Below are 16,991 nucleotides of genomic sequence, written 5' to 3' on the forward strand. Positions count from 1 at the left end.
TATGTGTGTGTGTGTATATATATATATATATACATACGCGGCGTGTGTTTGTGCTTTAGGGTGCTCACCCTTTTGCAATAGGCTGCGCACGCCTATGCCTATGCTAATCTCTCAGTTTCATCTCTCAACTAAACCCATATCCCTCAACACTAGCATCATGCGAAGCAGGGCGTTGGTCGCGGGGTAAGAGGACGAGGGCCAGTGACATGAATCATGTCACAAGCACCTACCAAAGGGGTATTTAAAAAAGAAAGATAGAAAATATTATATAAATTTTAACCTCTTGTATGTGACCCGGTGCGTTTTCAAGAAAAAAGTCCTTTTTATATTTGGTAAACTTATTGAAACAAATGAATTCATCTAGACTGCCACATCACTTATAATCCTTTCTCCAATAAATACACAGTTCTTTTGGTAGAAGCTTTTGACTTCACAGATTAAGAACTATTATCAGCGATTGCCAGTATTGACAGAAATGTCTACCACAACCTACATTATGTTTAATTTACAAATCTGCTAATATCGACTGGGAGTCAATATGAGCTGAGGCAAAAGTGAAAATCGTTTAGTCGTTAAAAAAATAATCCGACCCCTAAAGCACTTTAGCTTGCAGCTTGCTGTAATGCTTTATGTGTGAAGAGTGTGTCCTCTTTTTTTCAGTTTATAAAAAGATTTTAACAGAACTTGGCACTTTTATTAATTAACACCCTCCTTCCTGGCTGTCACTTGGACAATTGGTCCTGTTACTTCCTGACTTGTTTAGATCAGTGGAGCTAAACTCAAGAGGCAGCAAAAGACTTAACTGTATTGGGAAGTCTGTGATTGCACAGCTACTGAAAGTCTGGGCAAGGTTGAGCAAGGGGAGGACTTGCAAAGGATACCTACAAGAGGTCTGCAGGTTGTGCAAGCTGTTTTTATATATATCCTCAATGCAAAAATGCATACATGTTTTAATATTGGGGTATATTTACTAAACAGTAATTTATTTAGTTATCGTTTGTGTGTATTTGGGCAGTGGAGTGTCCATTTAAACTCAGGGATTGAGTAAGGGAATCTGTCATATTTTCTAGCTGCAATGACCTGCTAGCAGGCTTTAGGGGTCATGATGGTTTGGGTAAGTTTTTAATTTAATTACCATTAAGTGGTTTTTGGTGCTAAGATTTTTTTAAGTAATTACTTGATTACCAATATGCAGCCAGCACTTTTCATGTATATCTCTCGGAAAACACAGTGGATCTGGAAACACACATCCATTCAAAATATAAAACATATAGGCATCCAGGATTAAATATTAGGGATGGCAGCTTTTAATTCCCTTTTTTCTTATTTTCCGTCATTATAGCCGGATCCGTGCAACCACATCCAGTGAACTCAGCCTGTCCACAGTCAGACGGAATTTAAAATTAGAAAAAAACTGTGCAATTGGATGACTCCAAAGGAAACAAAATAAAAAAGGCTCTAAAAATGTATTCAAAATAAAGTGCATGCAAAAAAAAAACAGAAAACAAAAAATCAAACACCTTACAGAATCTAGCCACAGCACAATCCCTTATATTCTTATTACAATGTAAAATGTAAAAGTTATTTGCCTTGACTTTTGCCACCCATAGGCTGCCATACAGTACTGAATTGTCCTTTTTAGCTGTCTAAAACACCATAAAAAATTACTATTATTATTAAATTATTATTTTAGTTATTATTTATAGGTGTTTCATGCACAGTGCTTTAATATTCACTTATAAAATATTATTGTATCATTTATTATTACAGCACTAGATTTAACCATATCCTGTCATTAACCTGTTATACACAGAACAGGCCTATCAGCATAACGCGTTGGTTAAACTAACACAAAGCTGCAAGTAGTTTGACTCTCTGTCCCACCCGTAGACAGTGGTTACTATGAGTGACTGGTCAGACGGCCAATAAGAGATTTCTTTTGAAAGTCAACCGCCAATAGAAAGGTAGAGGGGCGTAGCCCAGGAAGTACTCATCACGTTGCTCGTTAGCTCGGTGTGTAGCATTTACTTTCTCCTTGGGGTGTGTGTTTTTGCAGATTTTGAACTTTGGCTCCTCAGTCTTTATGGTTTGCAAAACCTGTGCTCCAGGCAGCTGAGCATCTTGGGAAAGGTAGTCCACAGCAGCTTGGGCTACCAAATGCTTGAGATAAGAGAAAAAAAAGGGTAGATCCCAGATGTAGAACTACAACTCCCATGATGCTCCGCTTATGTTTAGAATGGCAAAGCATTATGGAAGTTGTAGTTTTAAAACCTCTGGAAAGTCTACCTTTCTGTGTACCCCTGCTGTAAATGTGTTTATATTGCCGTTTATACTCTCCAGCCTTCCCAGGGTGTGTGCCAGAGGCAGGAGAGTCTCCCCATGTAGTTTGATTACTGCTATGCTTACAAGTAAGGGCTCACTTAAAGGACCACTATAGGCACCCAGACCACTTCAGCTCAATGAAGTGGTCTGGGTGCCAGGTCCATCTAGGATTAACCCCGCCTGCTGTAAACAAAGCAGTTTCAGAGAAACTGCTATATTTACCTATGGGTTAATCCACCCTCTAGTGTCTCATTGACAGCCGCAAGAGGGGCTTCCGCGTTTCTCACTGATTTTCACAGTGAGAAGGTGCCAGCGTCCATAGGAAAGCATTGAGAATGCTATGGACTGGCTCTTGCCGTGCATGCGCATTCAGCCGATGACCTCAGAAGAGGGAGGAGGGAGCCCGGTGCTGGAAAAGGTGAGTTTTTAACCCCTTCCTCCCCCTTCAGCCCGGTGGGAGTGGGACCCTGAGGGCACTATAGTGCCAGGAAAACGAGTTATAGTGGTCCTTTAATCCTGTACACTTAAAGGACCACTCTAGGCACCCAGACCACTTCAGCTTAATGAAGTGGTCTGGGTGCTAGGTCCAGCTAGCTTTTACCCTCTTTTTTATAAACATAGCAGTTTCAGAGAAACTGCTATGTTTATACTGAGGGTTAAGCCAGACTCCAGAGCCTCTAGTGGCTGTCTCATTGACAGCCGCTAGAGGCGCTTGCGTGCTTCTCACTGTGAAAATCACAGTGAGAGCACGCAAGCGTCCATAGGAAAGCATTATGAATGCTTTCCTATGCGACCGGCTGAATGCGAGCGCGGCTCCTGCCGCGCATGCGCATTCAGCCGATGACGTCGCGAGGAAGAAGAGGAGGAAAGCTCCCCGCCCGGCGCTGGAGAAAGAGGTAAGTTTAACCCCTTCCTCCCCCCAGAGCTCGGCGGGAGTGGGTCCCTGAGGGTGGGGGCACCCTCAGGGCACTCTAGTGCCAGGAAAACAAGTGTTTTCCTGGCACTAGAGTGGTCCTTTAATAATGCATGCAGGAGGGCTGTAATCGGTAATCTATTTTCAATGCATTGCTAAAATGTGCAGGTTTTTTTATGTCCCTGGTTGAGTTGACAAATAAAACCGCTTATTTACTGAAAACAGTGTATTTGTAACTTTTGCAAACTTTTGTATTTTAATGGTTTGGAAAATACTCTGTTGCACCAGTTTTGTAGACAAGGCTACTCAGATTTGCTAAACCTAATGGCAAAAAAAGTAGATTGGGGGGGAGGGGGGGGAAATCTCATCTTTAGTATTTAAATTCGCTCCATTTTAGATTAGAGTCACTATAATCTAAACTGTAGCGAATTTAAATACTAAAGTGGAGATTTACATTTTTTTTCCCCTTTAGTCTACTTTTTTTTTTTTTTTTTTGCTGTTAGGTTTGCAAATCTAAATTTGGTCCATGACCCTGAAATTGTGATAAGACCTAATGTGTAGTAACATTTAATTACATTCATACAGCAGTTAATGTCATCCTTGATTATGTGAGACACTCCCACTATAATTCCACAATCCTTATGTATAAGCAGCATCTGCTTGGACCAGAGATCAACAATACAGGTGGTCTCACGCTAGGTGGATCAGGCTGCTGTGAGAAGTCTGCCTAGGTGCTAAAATAAAGGTGTGTTTGTTGTCTTGGTGGGTGTGGTCCTTTAAAAGGCACCAAAACCACATGTCAACTAAGTGTTTAGGGTGCCCAGAGTCCACCACTACAAAGAGTTTAACACTCAAGTAGACTGCCTCCGGTGCTGGTTTGCCTTCTTTCCTCTGGCTGTTTGCAAATGTAGTGCGGCAAAACTAACCTCGCCACTGGGTTATGGAGAAGCCTGATTGCTAGCCTCATGGACCCTCTCATCAGCCCATGCTAGACCCCATGGCGATGTCTGTGTTTGTGGGATCAGAGCGCTGTTTGGATATATTGAGCGCTCAGATCCAAGCCATCTGGGGATAGGTGGGGGTTCTGTTCAGTATGATGGGAATTATGTATTTTTGCTGTTTTGAGTAGACATTTGCTGTACCTGGAGATATTTGGCTTACCACACCCAGTTAAGCCAATTATCTCCAGGATAGAGGACTCTGTGGAACTGGTTTTGGATGGAAAGCCATGCTTCAGTGGTCACAAAGGACTTCGACCTAACTTTTAAACCAATGGAAGGAATTGTATGATTTTTGAGTGTTTGTATTTGGAGTATGCCCATTCTGAAAGTTTATGTGAATGTGATGTATACTTTTTAAGTTATGAATATTGTGTAAAACTGTATTTTCCTGCCTGTGATAATTAAGTTGGCCCATTGTGTTCAGTAATTGTATCACAGGCAGAGGGGAGGATTTCTGCTGGTATAAATGGGAGTGTTTAGCTGTGTTGTAATGTATTGATTGATTTATTCTTCAAAACCCTGTGGGCGCTACTATGTTTGTAAAATGGGCATAAAAGCAGAGTGTTTGAGGGTGAAGTAGAACTGAAGCTTTTAATCAATGTGGAGTCCTGCCTCTTATTGGGGGAATCTGCTACAAGGGATTGCTATGCTCTGCATATTCTCTTGCTGTAATCACTCCTAAGCTCTTTTAAGAGCTTGTGCTTGTCGTGCTCTCTGAAGGAGTCTACGGTGGTTATGGTGTCGGCTGGAGTGCTTGGAGACCTCAGGAAGCGCTAGGAGCATCCTTCAACGGAGGTACCCAGTCAGGGTGCCAGGTGATCCATTACATGTAGCAAGTGATGTCATCAACCTATCACTGCCCGCTGATATTGAGTAATGCCTCCGCAATGTATGTATTTATTTAAAGCCCTACTCGCTATAGGCAGTAAGTGGAAGGCAGAGTGCATCAGCTATTGCTCTCAGCCAACCATGTCTGCCTTGGTGAATACATTTAGGTGTTTCAATATATTGACATACACTTGTATGCTGTTTACATGCATATTATCACCGCTTTAACCTGTCCCATACTAGGTTTGGGGTTTTTGTTTTGTGATCAGTGTTCTTACATCTTTTATACTTTGCAGAATGTGCCATTTCCAGCGCCTACTGTTGACTGTCCTGTAATTCCTGGCTTGGCTTATGGGATATGTTCAGGATTCCAGTGGTTGCTTTTTCGTTGACTCGTTATCTGTGCACAGCAGGTGGTAATACAAGTAGTGCTTTATCAAAAATGTTTTATGCTGTCAAAAGAGGGCGCACTCCTGGAGTCTATAACACTTGGTAAGAACGGCAGTGAATTAATTTGGAGGTTTGTACCTGGTAACCTGCTAGAACTGAAAGAATAATAAAAATTAAATCTCACACCTGTGTATTTTTCAGTTATCCTTACTCACAGTAAACTGGCAGACATGTGATAATATTAAAAGAACACTTTAGGCATCAAAACAACTTTAGCTTAAGGAAGCAATTTTAGTGTATAGATCAGAGATAGGCAGCCTTCGGCACTCCAGATGTTGTGGACTACATCCCCCATCATATGCCTTGTTACAATGCAGCCGCCCATCCCATGTGTTCCCTATTAAGGGTTAATAATGCATAGGGGTGTATATAAAAAATACCCCTTTCTGTCTCATTTGAGATCTTTGCCAGAAGCTCAAGGAAGCAAGGTGAATGGTTAGTTAGGACCCACCTGGGGAGGGTCTGCCTTGACGTTGGCAGGTGGGCTTATCCTCTCATGGCCATTGGAGGTAACTAAAAAAAAAAACTCCATTTGTTTAAAAATACATAGGGATAAGGAGAGAGCGCAGGTAACATGTTTTTCTTTGGTTTTTACTATATATTGGGGCTGATGTGTACTGTAGTCATTGCTGCTGCCCAGTGATGGGAGTGAGTGCAGGACTTTTCTTTCTGCATTTACATCCCTCTTAATGTTGGCAAAGCATCATGGGAGGTGTAGTCCAATACATCTGCAGTGCCAAAGGTTGCCTGTGCCTGGTATAGATCATGGATAGGCAACCTCTGGTACCCCAGATGTTGTGGACTACATCTCCCTTGATGCTTTGCCAGCATTGTGGCTGTAAGGGCATTATGGGAGATGCAGTCCAAAACATCTAGAGTGATGAAGGTTGCCTGCATGGGTCTGTCTGTGTGTGTCTCTATGGGTCAGTGTAGGTAAGCCTGCATGAGTAGGTGGAATGAATGGGGCGGCAAAATCCTTGTGCTGGCCCTGAGTCTGTACATTAGATGACTCTTGGCAGGATGTGTTTTAGGAAGGCTGTGCAAGTCACATGTAGGGAGGTGAGGATTGCATAGACAAAGTGATTTAACTTCTAAATGGCAGAAAGCATTGAGCAATGAGACTGCTGGAGTATAATCTATACACAAAAACAATTTTGTAAAGCTAAAATTGTTTTGTTGACTAAAGTGTCCGTTTAATAAAGTGATTTTATTGTATACATCATGCCCTGGCAGTCTCCCAGCTCAAACTTTCTGCCATTTAGGAGTCGGTTGCTTTTTATTTCTGTCTTTGCAGCCCTCCCCTAACTGTGATTCACACAACATGCATGGAGAAAAAAAAAGGTTTAATTTTCAATCAGATGTTAAAGGGACACTCATGTCACCATAACCACTTTTTCTAAATGTGTGCTGGAGATGCAACTGGGTCCTGGCTAAAAACTCATTAATTTATTCATTCACTCATGCTGCATTGATGCGTTTATATATTTCAGTTATTTGTTTGAGTGGTCATTTTAAATAGATTTTGTTAGTACTTGTATATAGTGGTATATTCTGCATTGTCTTTAAATGCTTAATATTCATAACAGAAATCCAACATTTTTGGAAAAGTAATTTGTCTTCTTTTTTTTTTTTTTTTTTTGGTTTTGCCCTAGATGATTTATCCACTACAATAAATCCATGATTGTATTTAATAGTCAATAGTTCTGACAGTTGTATAACTTGAGTTTTGTCTATTCCAGGGACGAATGTAAAGCTCAAGTTGACCGCTTCCCGTCGGCTAGGTACAAGAAATTTGCTGCAGAGAATGAAGCCTGGGAGTTTGTTAGAAATACAGAGGAAGCTCAGACACTGAACACAGACGGTAAATAGTCACTATGTTTTCTAAACCAATAATATACTGAAGACATTTCCCATAGTTTATATTATCATGGCACTAACATCATGATGTTCCGTTGATGGTTTTCCTCAGTGATACAGGATTTGTGACCATTTGTACACATGCCTTCTAACTTGTCAAAGTCCTAATCCAATACAACTGGGTGGGGCAGGAATATTGTTGCTTCTGAATGTGGACTGTGAATAGATCAATGTGACTTTGTCAGCATTCTTTTAGCCTTAGCCACTCAGTCAACCTACATGTGTTGTGCATTGGAAAATTGCTTGCATGCACCGAAGTCTGTATGAGTTGTTTGTTTTTTAAGCTTTATGCTACTTTGCATTTGAAGTCTACTATGGTCACCTGAACAACTACAGCTTAATGTAATTGTTCTAGTGAGTATAATCATTGTCTTCTGGCATTTTCATGCAAACTGTTTACATTACCCCCTAGGGACTCCTCCAAGTGCCCACTCCTCAGATGGCCACTTCCTGGGGCAGTGCTGCACAGTGTCTCCACGCTCTGCATGGGGATGCTGAATTTTCCTCATAGAGATAAATCTATATGAGGAGGTGCTGATTGGCCAAAACAGTGTTTGGCCACGCCTCCTTGTTTTTTTTGGGGGGGGTTTTTTTTGCCAGTCCAATGCTCTCCCTATGGGCAATTCTGATGTCACAAAGGAGGCGGATCAGGGGCAAAGCCAGCGCCGGCGAACTGTGCAGTGCAAGAAATAAGATGTTTTAATTCCTTTTAAGGAGGGGTGATAAGCCACCTAAATGGTGGGTTTACTACTATAGGGTCAGGAATACATGTTTGTGTTCCTGACCCTATAGTGTTCCTTTAAATTATATTTTGAGAATTTGGTTTAGAAGCAAGACACAGGAAATTGGCTCTGGCAGTTCTCATGCGTACAGCTGGCTACTACATATTTATAATTTAGTCACAAAATTTCAAATTAGATTTTTTTTTTTTATCCTAATTATAATTTAGTTTTCAAATTGTGACTAGATGAGCTGTAGGATACTTTTTTCCCTCTTCATTACAATTCTGTGCTTACTGTATAAACCTATGTGTGAATTAATAAAGCAGAAAGAGATGGCTATTAAAGGGACACTCTAAGGACTATGACCATGTCTCCTTTCTAGTGGTTATGGTATTAGCAGCCTATGGGAACTGTACCCTCTCCCCCCCCCCCCCCCCCCCCGTTCTGCATTTAACATTTTCCTAGCAGTTTACCACACCCAGGAATCTCTTGTCTGGTCCAATTGCTTGCTGCATTAATTTAAAATGTACACTTCTACATTCGTAACATCTATTTTGTTCAGATTTGGTTGGTATTGATTGGCTAGTCTGAACCATCCAATTTTGGCCAGTACTCACCGTCCTGGTCTGTAGTGTAACTTACATTTTATCAATAGGGTTGTAAGGGATGGGCCAGGCTGTGAGTGCCCAAAAAGCTTTTCTTTGTGTAATACTTTTTGAAAATTATTTGACACGGTATAAGGGGCCATACTGTTTTTTTTTTTGTTTTTTTTTAAACCCCTCTCTTCATCAAACTACTCGAACAAGATTGTTTTCCTGGCACAATATCTTCAATCCCCTACCCTGGACTTACCTCGGTCAAGGGATAATGTCTTTCGGTGCTGGCTTGGGTCAGCCGGCGGGGGAGACTTAAAAGGCATGTGCGGCAATGGTCGTGCTCACATTAGGATTTCCTCATAGGAAAGCTTTAAACAATTCTTTCCTATTGGGTTTGGGTGATGCTGGACATCCTCATTCATAGCGTAAATACGTCCAGCGTCAGGCGACCAATAGTCTCCTAACGGCCCAAAGTCTGGTAGACAGCCACTAGAAGTGGAGCTAACCCTGAAAGGTAATTATTGCTGTTTATTTAAAAGCAGGATTCTTTTTTTTTAACAAATTTTTTGTTTGTTTTTGTTCTCGTGTTCACTTTTACATGTTATTAAAAACCACAAACAGAATCTGGATACGGCTGTATGATCTATGGAGAAAACATACAAAAACAAAAATAGTGTGATACAGTACATACAATAAATCTTGCGCTGTTAATAAATGCACCCACAAGATGGTGAAGAAAAAAGCGCTCATAAGGTGCCTCCCACACCATCAGGGGAGGCACCTTATGAGCGCTTTTTTCTTCACCATCTTGTGAGTGCATTTATTAACAGCGCAAGATTTATTGTATATACTGTATCACACTATTTTTGTTTTTGTATGTTTTCTCCATAGATCATACAGCCGTATCCCGATTCTGTTTGTGGTTTTTTTGTACTTTGTAAAGGTCGTTTGTTGTGGAGAACGATCTCGGGAGGTTGTATATTAATTGAAGTTATGTAATTTACACTACGTTTCACGTATTTTGTGGTGTTTATATTTGTTTTTTTTTTCTTTACATGTTACTAGTCTTATATATTTAACATTTTTATTTATATATAAAAATTGTAGAATCTGAATTTTTTTTTTTTTTTATATTGATGGTTTTGTTGTTGCCAAAGGGGAATATATTACATTTATTTTGTAGATGGTTGTGGAAAGCCGACCTCCTCACCAGCAAAGTCATCAGAATCTCATTCAAAACGACCATATAAGAGACCACTTAACCCACCTCTGAGCTCTTCTGAGACAGGACAACCTGCCAAACGCACCAAGCTCATTGATATCAGTTCCTTGCCATCTTTAAATAATGGAACATTTAACTACATGGGTAAGACTGTGTCATTTTAGACTTGCCTTTCATTTGGTTGCATGTATATGATTTTGTATACGTTGTGCATAACTGTATTGTAAATCATGGGTATCCAACAGCTATTGTAGAGCAGCTTCACACGATTGATGCTCAAAGCCTTCTCATAAATTGCATAACATAGGCTCTTGCCTTCAGCTTTAAACTTGCCATGAACTGTTAACAATGTAATAATGTCATCTGTTCACTGTTTTACACAAATTGCTGGCAAACTTTTATTTTTAAAATATTAAAATTCCTGGCTACCATCTCTATGCCAGTGCCACTACAGTCTACTATGACTAATGTTCAGCTGTACACTAGGCATTGTGATATTTTAATCTATACATGTGACTGTCAATTTCTCACTAGTACAATGTATAGATCATGTTTGCACCACTAATCTAGAGCTAAATCTGTCTTATGCTCTTTAATTGGATATTAGACAGATTTTGGAAGTTTTTTTTTTATTAACCCACTGCAGTTTTCGAATGGAATGTTTAGTGATGACAGATTGAACATAACCCACTCAATGAATCAATTAAGCAAGCAAGTAAAAGTGCTGTGTTTTTGATTAGTTTTTTTCCTAAACTAAAACTGCTTCATTAAACTAAAGTTGTTTTGGTGATTTAGCGTGTTCCTTTTCAAGTTCTGTTTTAGAAGTGTCTTTATTTCTTATGCTGCAGTAGGCAACCCTGATGCTTGATTGATTGAAACATGCTGGGTATTCTGTTGTTCACAATAAGGGCAATAAAATAATCCCCCTCCCCCACCCCCTCGCAAAAAATCCTAATGAAAACACTTTGGGTTTAATAAATCTAGAATTGTGGAAAACGTATAAGTAAATTGCATGTTTTAGATTAAATAACTGAGATAAATTGGCTATTTGACCTTACATTTTTAATTCCCTTGTGTATTATCTACAATCACTGGTTATGTGAGTGAAGCCCTTTGACTTTTCTTTCCTCCTCTAGTTACATTCTTAAGTTTTACCTCTCACCACTCTTTTCCTCTGCAGGTGATTTTACTGTGGTATACACAGATGGCTGCTGTTCTCGCAATGGTCGATTAAAAGCCCGAGCTGGGATTGGTGTTTACTGGGGTCCAAACCACCCGTTGTAAGTGATACTAATTTGTTTCTGTGAGTGTGGCAAGCCGTGTGAGGGTATAAATATATATATATATATATATATATATATATATATATATATATATATATATATATATATCTTGTGAAGCATGGTACTTAGGAAAGACTTAATAATTATATAGCATTGGAGTGCAAGCTTTTAATTCTTGGGTTCCTTATACATGTTTAATTTGAAAGGCAACATATGCTAGGTTTAGTGAAGATACAGGCCATTTGCTCATTCTGTATGGTCAGTGGGATGTGCAATACATTTAGATGGCTCTGAAGGTGTCAATGTACCTCACACTTCAACAGCCTTAAGTACTGACACTGAATGAGAGAAGATTGTGTACAGAATACAAATTTAAAGTTTGTTTTATAATTACATTGTTGGTGTATTCGACGCGCCCCCACCCCCCTCTAATTTTTTAAATGTTCGTTGCTATTGATTCTCATAAACGGGTAAAAGCAAAGCTAGTATCCTTATGTGAATATTTTAATTCAGATTTCAGATTTATGCACTATGCGGCAATGGAACTATATACACAAAGTTTTTATTCCATCTGCAGCACTTTCTATTTACATTAATAGTACTCGTGTATTACAATAGTACTCATGTATTTACAGTAATAGTACTCATGCAGTCGCATTTAGATGCAGCAGGAATTTTTTTTTATTCTCTTTTTATTTGTGAGGCATAAGAGTTAACAAAATTATATAAATACGCATGGTACATGAGACATTTGCAGTTGTAACAACTTGATATCGGACATGTTTTCATACATATGCGGTCTAGCCGCTTTTTATGGGAGTAAGCTACAAGTTTGACATGCCATATGCGGTGAGGTGATTTATACATATAGGTCAGCAGTCGTGAAGTACATTCCACGTTACGTCATTGAAAGTTAAACAATAAGTGAACAAGTTAAACTATCTACATAAGTAGAGACACATTTTGGTAGGAGGGACCCATCCGATATATGTAGGGAAAGCATTTTTTTTTTTTTGTATCTTTAAAGGGATACTTTATAAGTGCCAGGAATACAAAGCTGTATTCCTGGCACTTTAGCTTCCCCACTGATGTGAATAAAGGTTTAAATTAATTTGCACTAGGCCTCCCTATAGGAAAGCATTGAGTCAATCAATCCTTTCCTATGGGGAAATAGCTGACCCATGAGGACGTCAGCAGTCCAAAAGTCTGTTAGCAGCCAGCGAGCGCCTCCAGTGGCTATCTGGTAGAGAGCCACTGGAGGCAGACTTAATGCTGCAATGTAAACATTTCAGTTTCTCTGAAACTGCAATGAGGACACTGTACCCAGACCACTTCAATGAGCTAAAGTGATCTGGGTGCCTATAGTGTTCATTTAAGCATCTTTCAATTGTATCACAATTTTCAAATCCACAGTTACTTAAATTAACTTAAAGAGCATGTGATTGCAGCGGTCAGGCACAAATCCTCCTTAAAAGTGATTTTTTTGAAATATTGTGAAAGTTTCAGCTTTTCTTTTCCTTTTTTGAGTTCTAATATGGCTCTTCCCTAAAGTTTTTAGATTTTAGCTACTAATTTATTAGGGGTTTTTGTTTTTGTTTTTTTATTTGTATTGGCTGGGCTTGTGAACTAATTCATCTTAATTAAGAAGGTAGATACTCCCAACCTTTTTAATATGATGTTGATCTCATTGCCAACTGTGCTGGCTGTCACTCTCCTGTGAATTCTCTGGGGTTCTAGATATTGAGGAAGCTTTATTTTTTTGAATACGAAAAGTGAAGCTTGTTAGCTGTAGTTTGTCCACTAAACTTGACACTCTCTAAATCAAACAAGGTCACCCAAGAGCTGCATGGGTGTACTCTTGGGAAATCAGTACTGGATAACAACAGGGAAATCTCTACATGCGCGTGTTGCCAAAACATCAATATCATTCTTATCCATCTTAATCTTATTAAGCTTGAAGATATTGCTTGCTTTCAGATATTTTGTTCTTTTTGAGTTCCTAAGTTCACATTTTGCGTATATAGAGTTCCCTGGTAATTCTCCTTTTTTTTTTTTTTTTTTCCCCAAGTGATGTCTGTAGATTATTTATTACACACCAGAGTCTGTGCTCACGCCAACATCTCTACGTTGCGCAAAAAATAATGGGATTTGAAGTTGAACAACCTCTAACACATAATTTTAGAGTCCCTGAAACTTCAGTGTATGAATATCTGTTTATTGAGAATAAAGTTAGATCACCGTGAGAATTAAAAATCAGACTTTTAAACTATGCAGAAATAAATTTCCATAAGCCCCTCTCACCTTCATACTGCTATTCAAACTATTTGTTAGATTTAATCCTTTATGGTGTTTCTCTATTCTGACTTGTCTTTCCATGGGATTGATAATTCTGTGCATTTTTATGGTTTACAGGAATGTTGCAGAAAGACTTGATGGAAGACAGACGAACCAGAGGGCTGAAATACTGGTAAAGCCAGCTTGTACTACAATGTCCTCTTTGTATTATTTATCTGTTTTGGATTTTGAAGTTAGAAATATTTTCCTAAACTTTAGGAGCCAGTACTAAGTTTAGTAGGCTTTTGCAACAGTTTATGGCATTTAAAAGGGGTTTTATTTGTGGGTGGTTGTTTTTTTTTTGTTTTCAACATTTAGCCCAGAACAAAATAAACAAATATTTAAAATTGGAATACTAGAAGTGTTCCCCCTGAATGGCAGGGAAATTAAAGTTAAGAAAGAGCATTAATGTTTGAATTTAGCCATGTGTTATAAATAAACACTACGAGGGAAAACAAGTTGCACTTAACAGATGGAAGCTCTATTAACTGTGAGTGACCACTCTACTTTTTCATCATATTTTGGTTCATAGTGACATACTACAACATTGCTTTTCTGTCTTCTTTTTTTTTCATTCCACGATACATCTGAGGAATATTTGGCAACTACAGGAAGTGTTTAGGAAGGCTGTGCAGGATGCAGGCAGGGAGGTGTGACTAGGGCTGCATTAACAAAAATGATTTAACTCCTAAATGACAGGGAATTGTGCAGTGATACTGCAGAGGCATGAGCTATACACCAAAACTGCTTCATTAAGCTAAAGGTTTTTTTTTTTTTTTTTATTTGATGACTAAAGTGTATGTTTAAGTATAATTTCACTGCTAAGAGGTAATTTGTTTATTTAGGGTTTTTTTTGTTTGTTTTTTTTGGGCGGTGGTGGTTGTAACTAAAGGAGGATTTATGCCTGACCGCCGCAATGATATGCTGTTTACATTGCTTTAAGTCCTTGAAGAAAATGATGAAACATTTGAAAGCTGCTTAACCCCTTAAGGACCAAACTTCTGGAATAAAAGGGAATCCTGACATGTCACACGTCATGTGTCCTTAAGGGGTTAAAGCCTTTCCTGCTGCATGTAGATTTTTTTTTTTCCTGAAAGTTAATGTGTATGTGCGCATATATGTACATGTGTTATTTGAAGATGAAAGTTTTTTTTTTTTTTTCAGGCAGCATGCAAAGCAATAGAGGTGGCAAAATCCCAAAATATTACAAAACTGGTTCTTTACACAGACAGCATGTTTACAATAAACGGTAAGCAGCAAGCTATGGAATTCCTTTTTTTAAATTTCATTGTGGAGTTTTTTTTTTTTGTTTTTCACTTTTTACTTTTTCTTTTAGGTATCACTAAATGGATCAATTCTTGGAAGAGCAAAAACTGGAAGCTTAGCACAGGGCAAAATGTTATTAACAGAGAAGACTTTGAAAAGCTTGATAAACTTATTGAGGGTATAGATATTAAATGGGTAAGAGCATGATCAGTTAATTTATTGTAATTACATTTAAACAAGAATATTACTACTATAGTTACTGAATGTGTGTGTGTGTAGACCTAATTTAATGAATTACCAAATATCTGGTTGCCGTAAAATGTCAGTGATATCATGTTATTTATATAGCACCATCAAATTCCGCAGCGCTTTACAATGGGTGGACGAACAGACATGTAGTTGTAACCAGACAAGTTGGACACACAGGAACAGAGGGGTTGAGGGACCTACTCAATGAGCTTACATGCTAGAGGGAGTGGGGTCATGTGACACAAAAGGTAAAGATAGTATTAGACTAATGACACTTGCAAGAGAGGAATCAGTCGGGAGCTATTAATAGTTTAATTGATGCGCTTTTATGAAGAAGTGGGGGTTTTTAACGATTTTTTTTGAAGGAGTGGAGACTGGGTGAGCATCTAACGGAGGAGGGAAGTGAGTTCCACAGGAACAGTGCAGCCCTCAAGAAGTCTTGAAGGCGAGCATCAGAGGTGGGAGTATGGACAGAAGATTGATGTAAGTCTTCAGCAGAGAGTAAGGGCCTAGACGGGACATATTTGTGTATTATGGAGGATAGATAGGTGGGAGCAGATATACTCAAATCCATGAGTATCAATAAGTCACAAATATACATTTTATGGTGACCTCAACTGTCCCAGTGCTGCTCTTACAGTAAAGTCCTCTGTGAAAATTTGTAGGAGTTGGATCTGGACCGTATTGGGCATTGTAACAGAATATTTATTGGCTTATATATTTTCTCTGTGTCTCTGTTTTAGATGCACATACCAGGCCACGCTGGATTTAGTGGAAATGAAGCAGCTGATAGACTCGCTCGTGAAGGCGCTAAGAAGTCACTTGAAATAGAATAGGTCTTCGAACTCCTGTTTGGGCATAAACTCAAACTTGCATTGAGTTCTTTTGAATATTTTAAGACTAAAGAAGACCTCTGGTTTATCTGTATAATCATTTTTGTGAAAGAGAAGATCAACACCAATAGGATATCTGCAACCCATACAGCAACAATATATCTATATAAATGCATGACTGTTTTACAATTTAGCAAAATATCAACATTTTTCAGTTTGTCACTCGAATAAGCAAAACCCGTGCAAATGCATTGGCAAATTTGGTTTTAATATGGTCAAAAAGTAAATAGTTTTGTCTGCTAACACAGTTTAGCTTATGAATGTGCTGGGCAAATAATTTTGTGCACATCTCCCACTCTGCCATAATTTCCCCTCCCCCGTTGAAAATTTAGAATAGAAAATAACTGCTATAGACCCTCCAGGCTTGTAACTATTAGGCCTGGCTGGTAGCGTAGGGCATGACATTTTGTGTGAGAGAGGTAAGTGTGTGTCCATATTAGCAAGGCTTTACTGACTGATGTATAAGACATTACCGATTTAATGGAATCCATATATGTATGTTTTGCTCAATTTGTACCTTGAAATTTGGAGTTTCATTTTGTACTTTTCCTTGAATTGTTTTCTGGTAGCTTTAATGAGGGTATTGTATAGTGGATGCTTTAAAGCAAATTATATTTTTATAAAATTCTATAAATATTCATTGTGTAAATTTATTGGTTTCATGTCTGTAGTTTGCCTGTAAAGCAATTTGCCAACACACTAGATGTCAAAATAACTTTATTTTATACTTTTTTTTTTTTTCTGTAATTCTTGATGTTTTCTATGAACGGGTACCAATTATGCAAGAAACAGGACAAATACAAAAAAAATGGTATATAATTAGTCCTGCTCAGTTTTAAAGAGCACCTGTGATGCAATAGGTCAGGGGTTCCCAAGAGGTAGATCCCCAGATGTTCTAAAACTACAATTTCCATGATGCTTTGTAAATCTAAGGCCAGGCAAAAAGTATCGTAGTTGTAGTAATACAACAACTGGTAACTTTTGGGCACCTCTGC

The 16,991-nt window shown here is 38.7% G+C and overlaps 1 protein-coding gene across 2 annotated transcripts; it reads left to right on the plus strand.

The window, feature by feature from the left end:
- The first annotated feature begins 1,947 nt into the window (after positions 1–1,947).
- On the plus strand, positions 1,948–16,378 carry LOC134585467 (ribonuclease H1-like). 2 transcript variants are annotated; one of them, XM_063440885.1, is made up of 9 exons: positions 1,948–2,013; positions 5,361–5,556; positions 7,254–7,375; positions 9,933–10,115; positions 11,152–11,251; positions 13,667–13,721; positions 14,753–14,837; positions 14,925–15,049; positions 15,847–16,378. In XM_063440885.1, exons 2-9 carry the CDS (start codon positions 5,423–5,425, stop codon positions 15,937–15,939), a joined length of 897 nt encoding a protein of 298 aa, XP_063296955.1. In that variant the 5' UTR covers positions 1,948–2,013; positions 5,361–5,422; the 3' UTR covers positions 15,940–16,378. The 2 variants fall into 2 exon arrangements, with proteins under 2 accessions (XP_063296955.1, XP_063296954.1); XM_063440884.1 differs by having other exon boundaries at positions 1,996–2,130.
- The last annotated feature ends 613 nt before the right edge of the window (positions 16,379–16,991 follow it).

Source organism: Pelobates fuscus, chromosome 2 (genome assembly GCF_036172605.1).
Source record: "Pelobates fuscus isolate aPelFus1 chromosome 2, aPelFus1.pri, whole genome shotgun sequence".
Taxonomy (NCBI): Eukaryota; Metazoa; Chordata; class Amphibia; order Anura; family Pelobatidae; genus Pelobates; species Pelobates fuscus.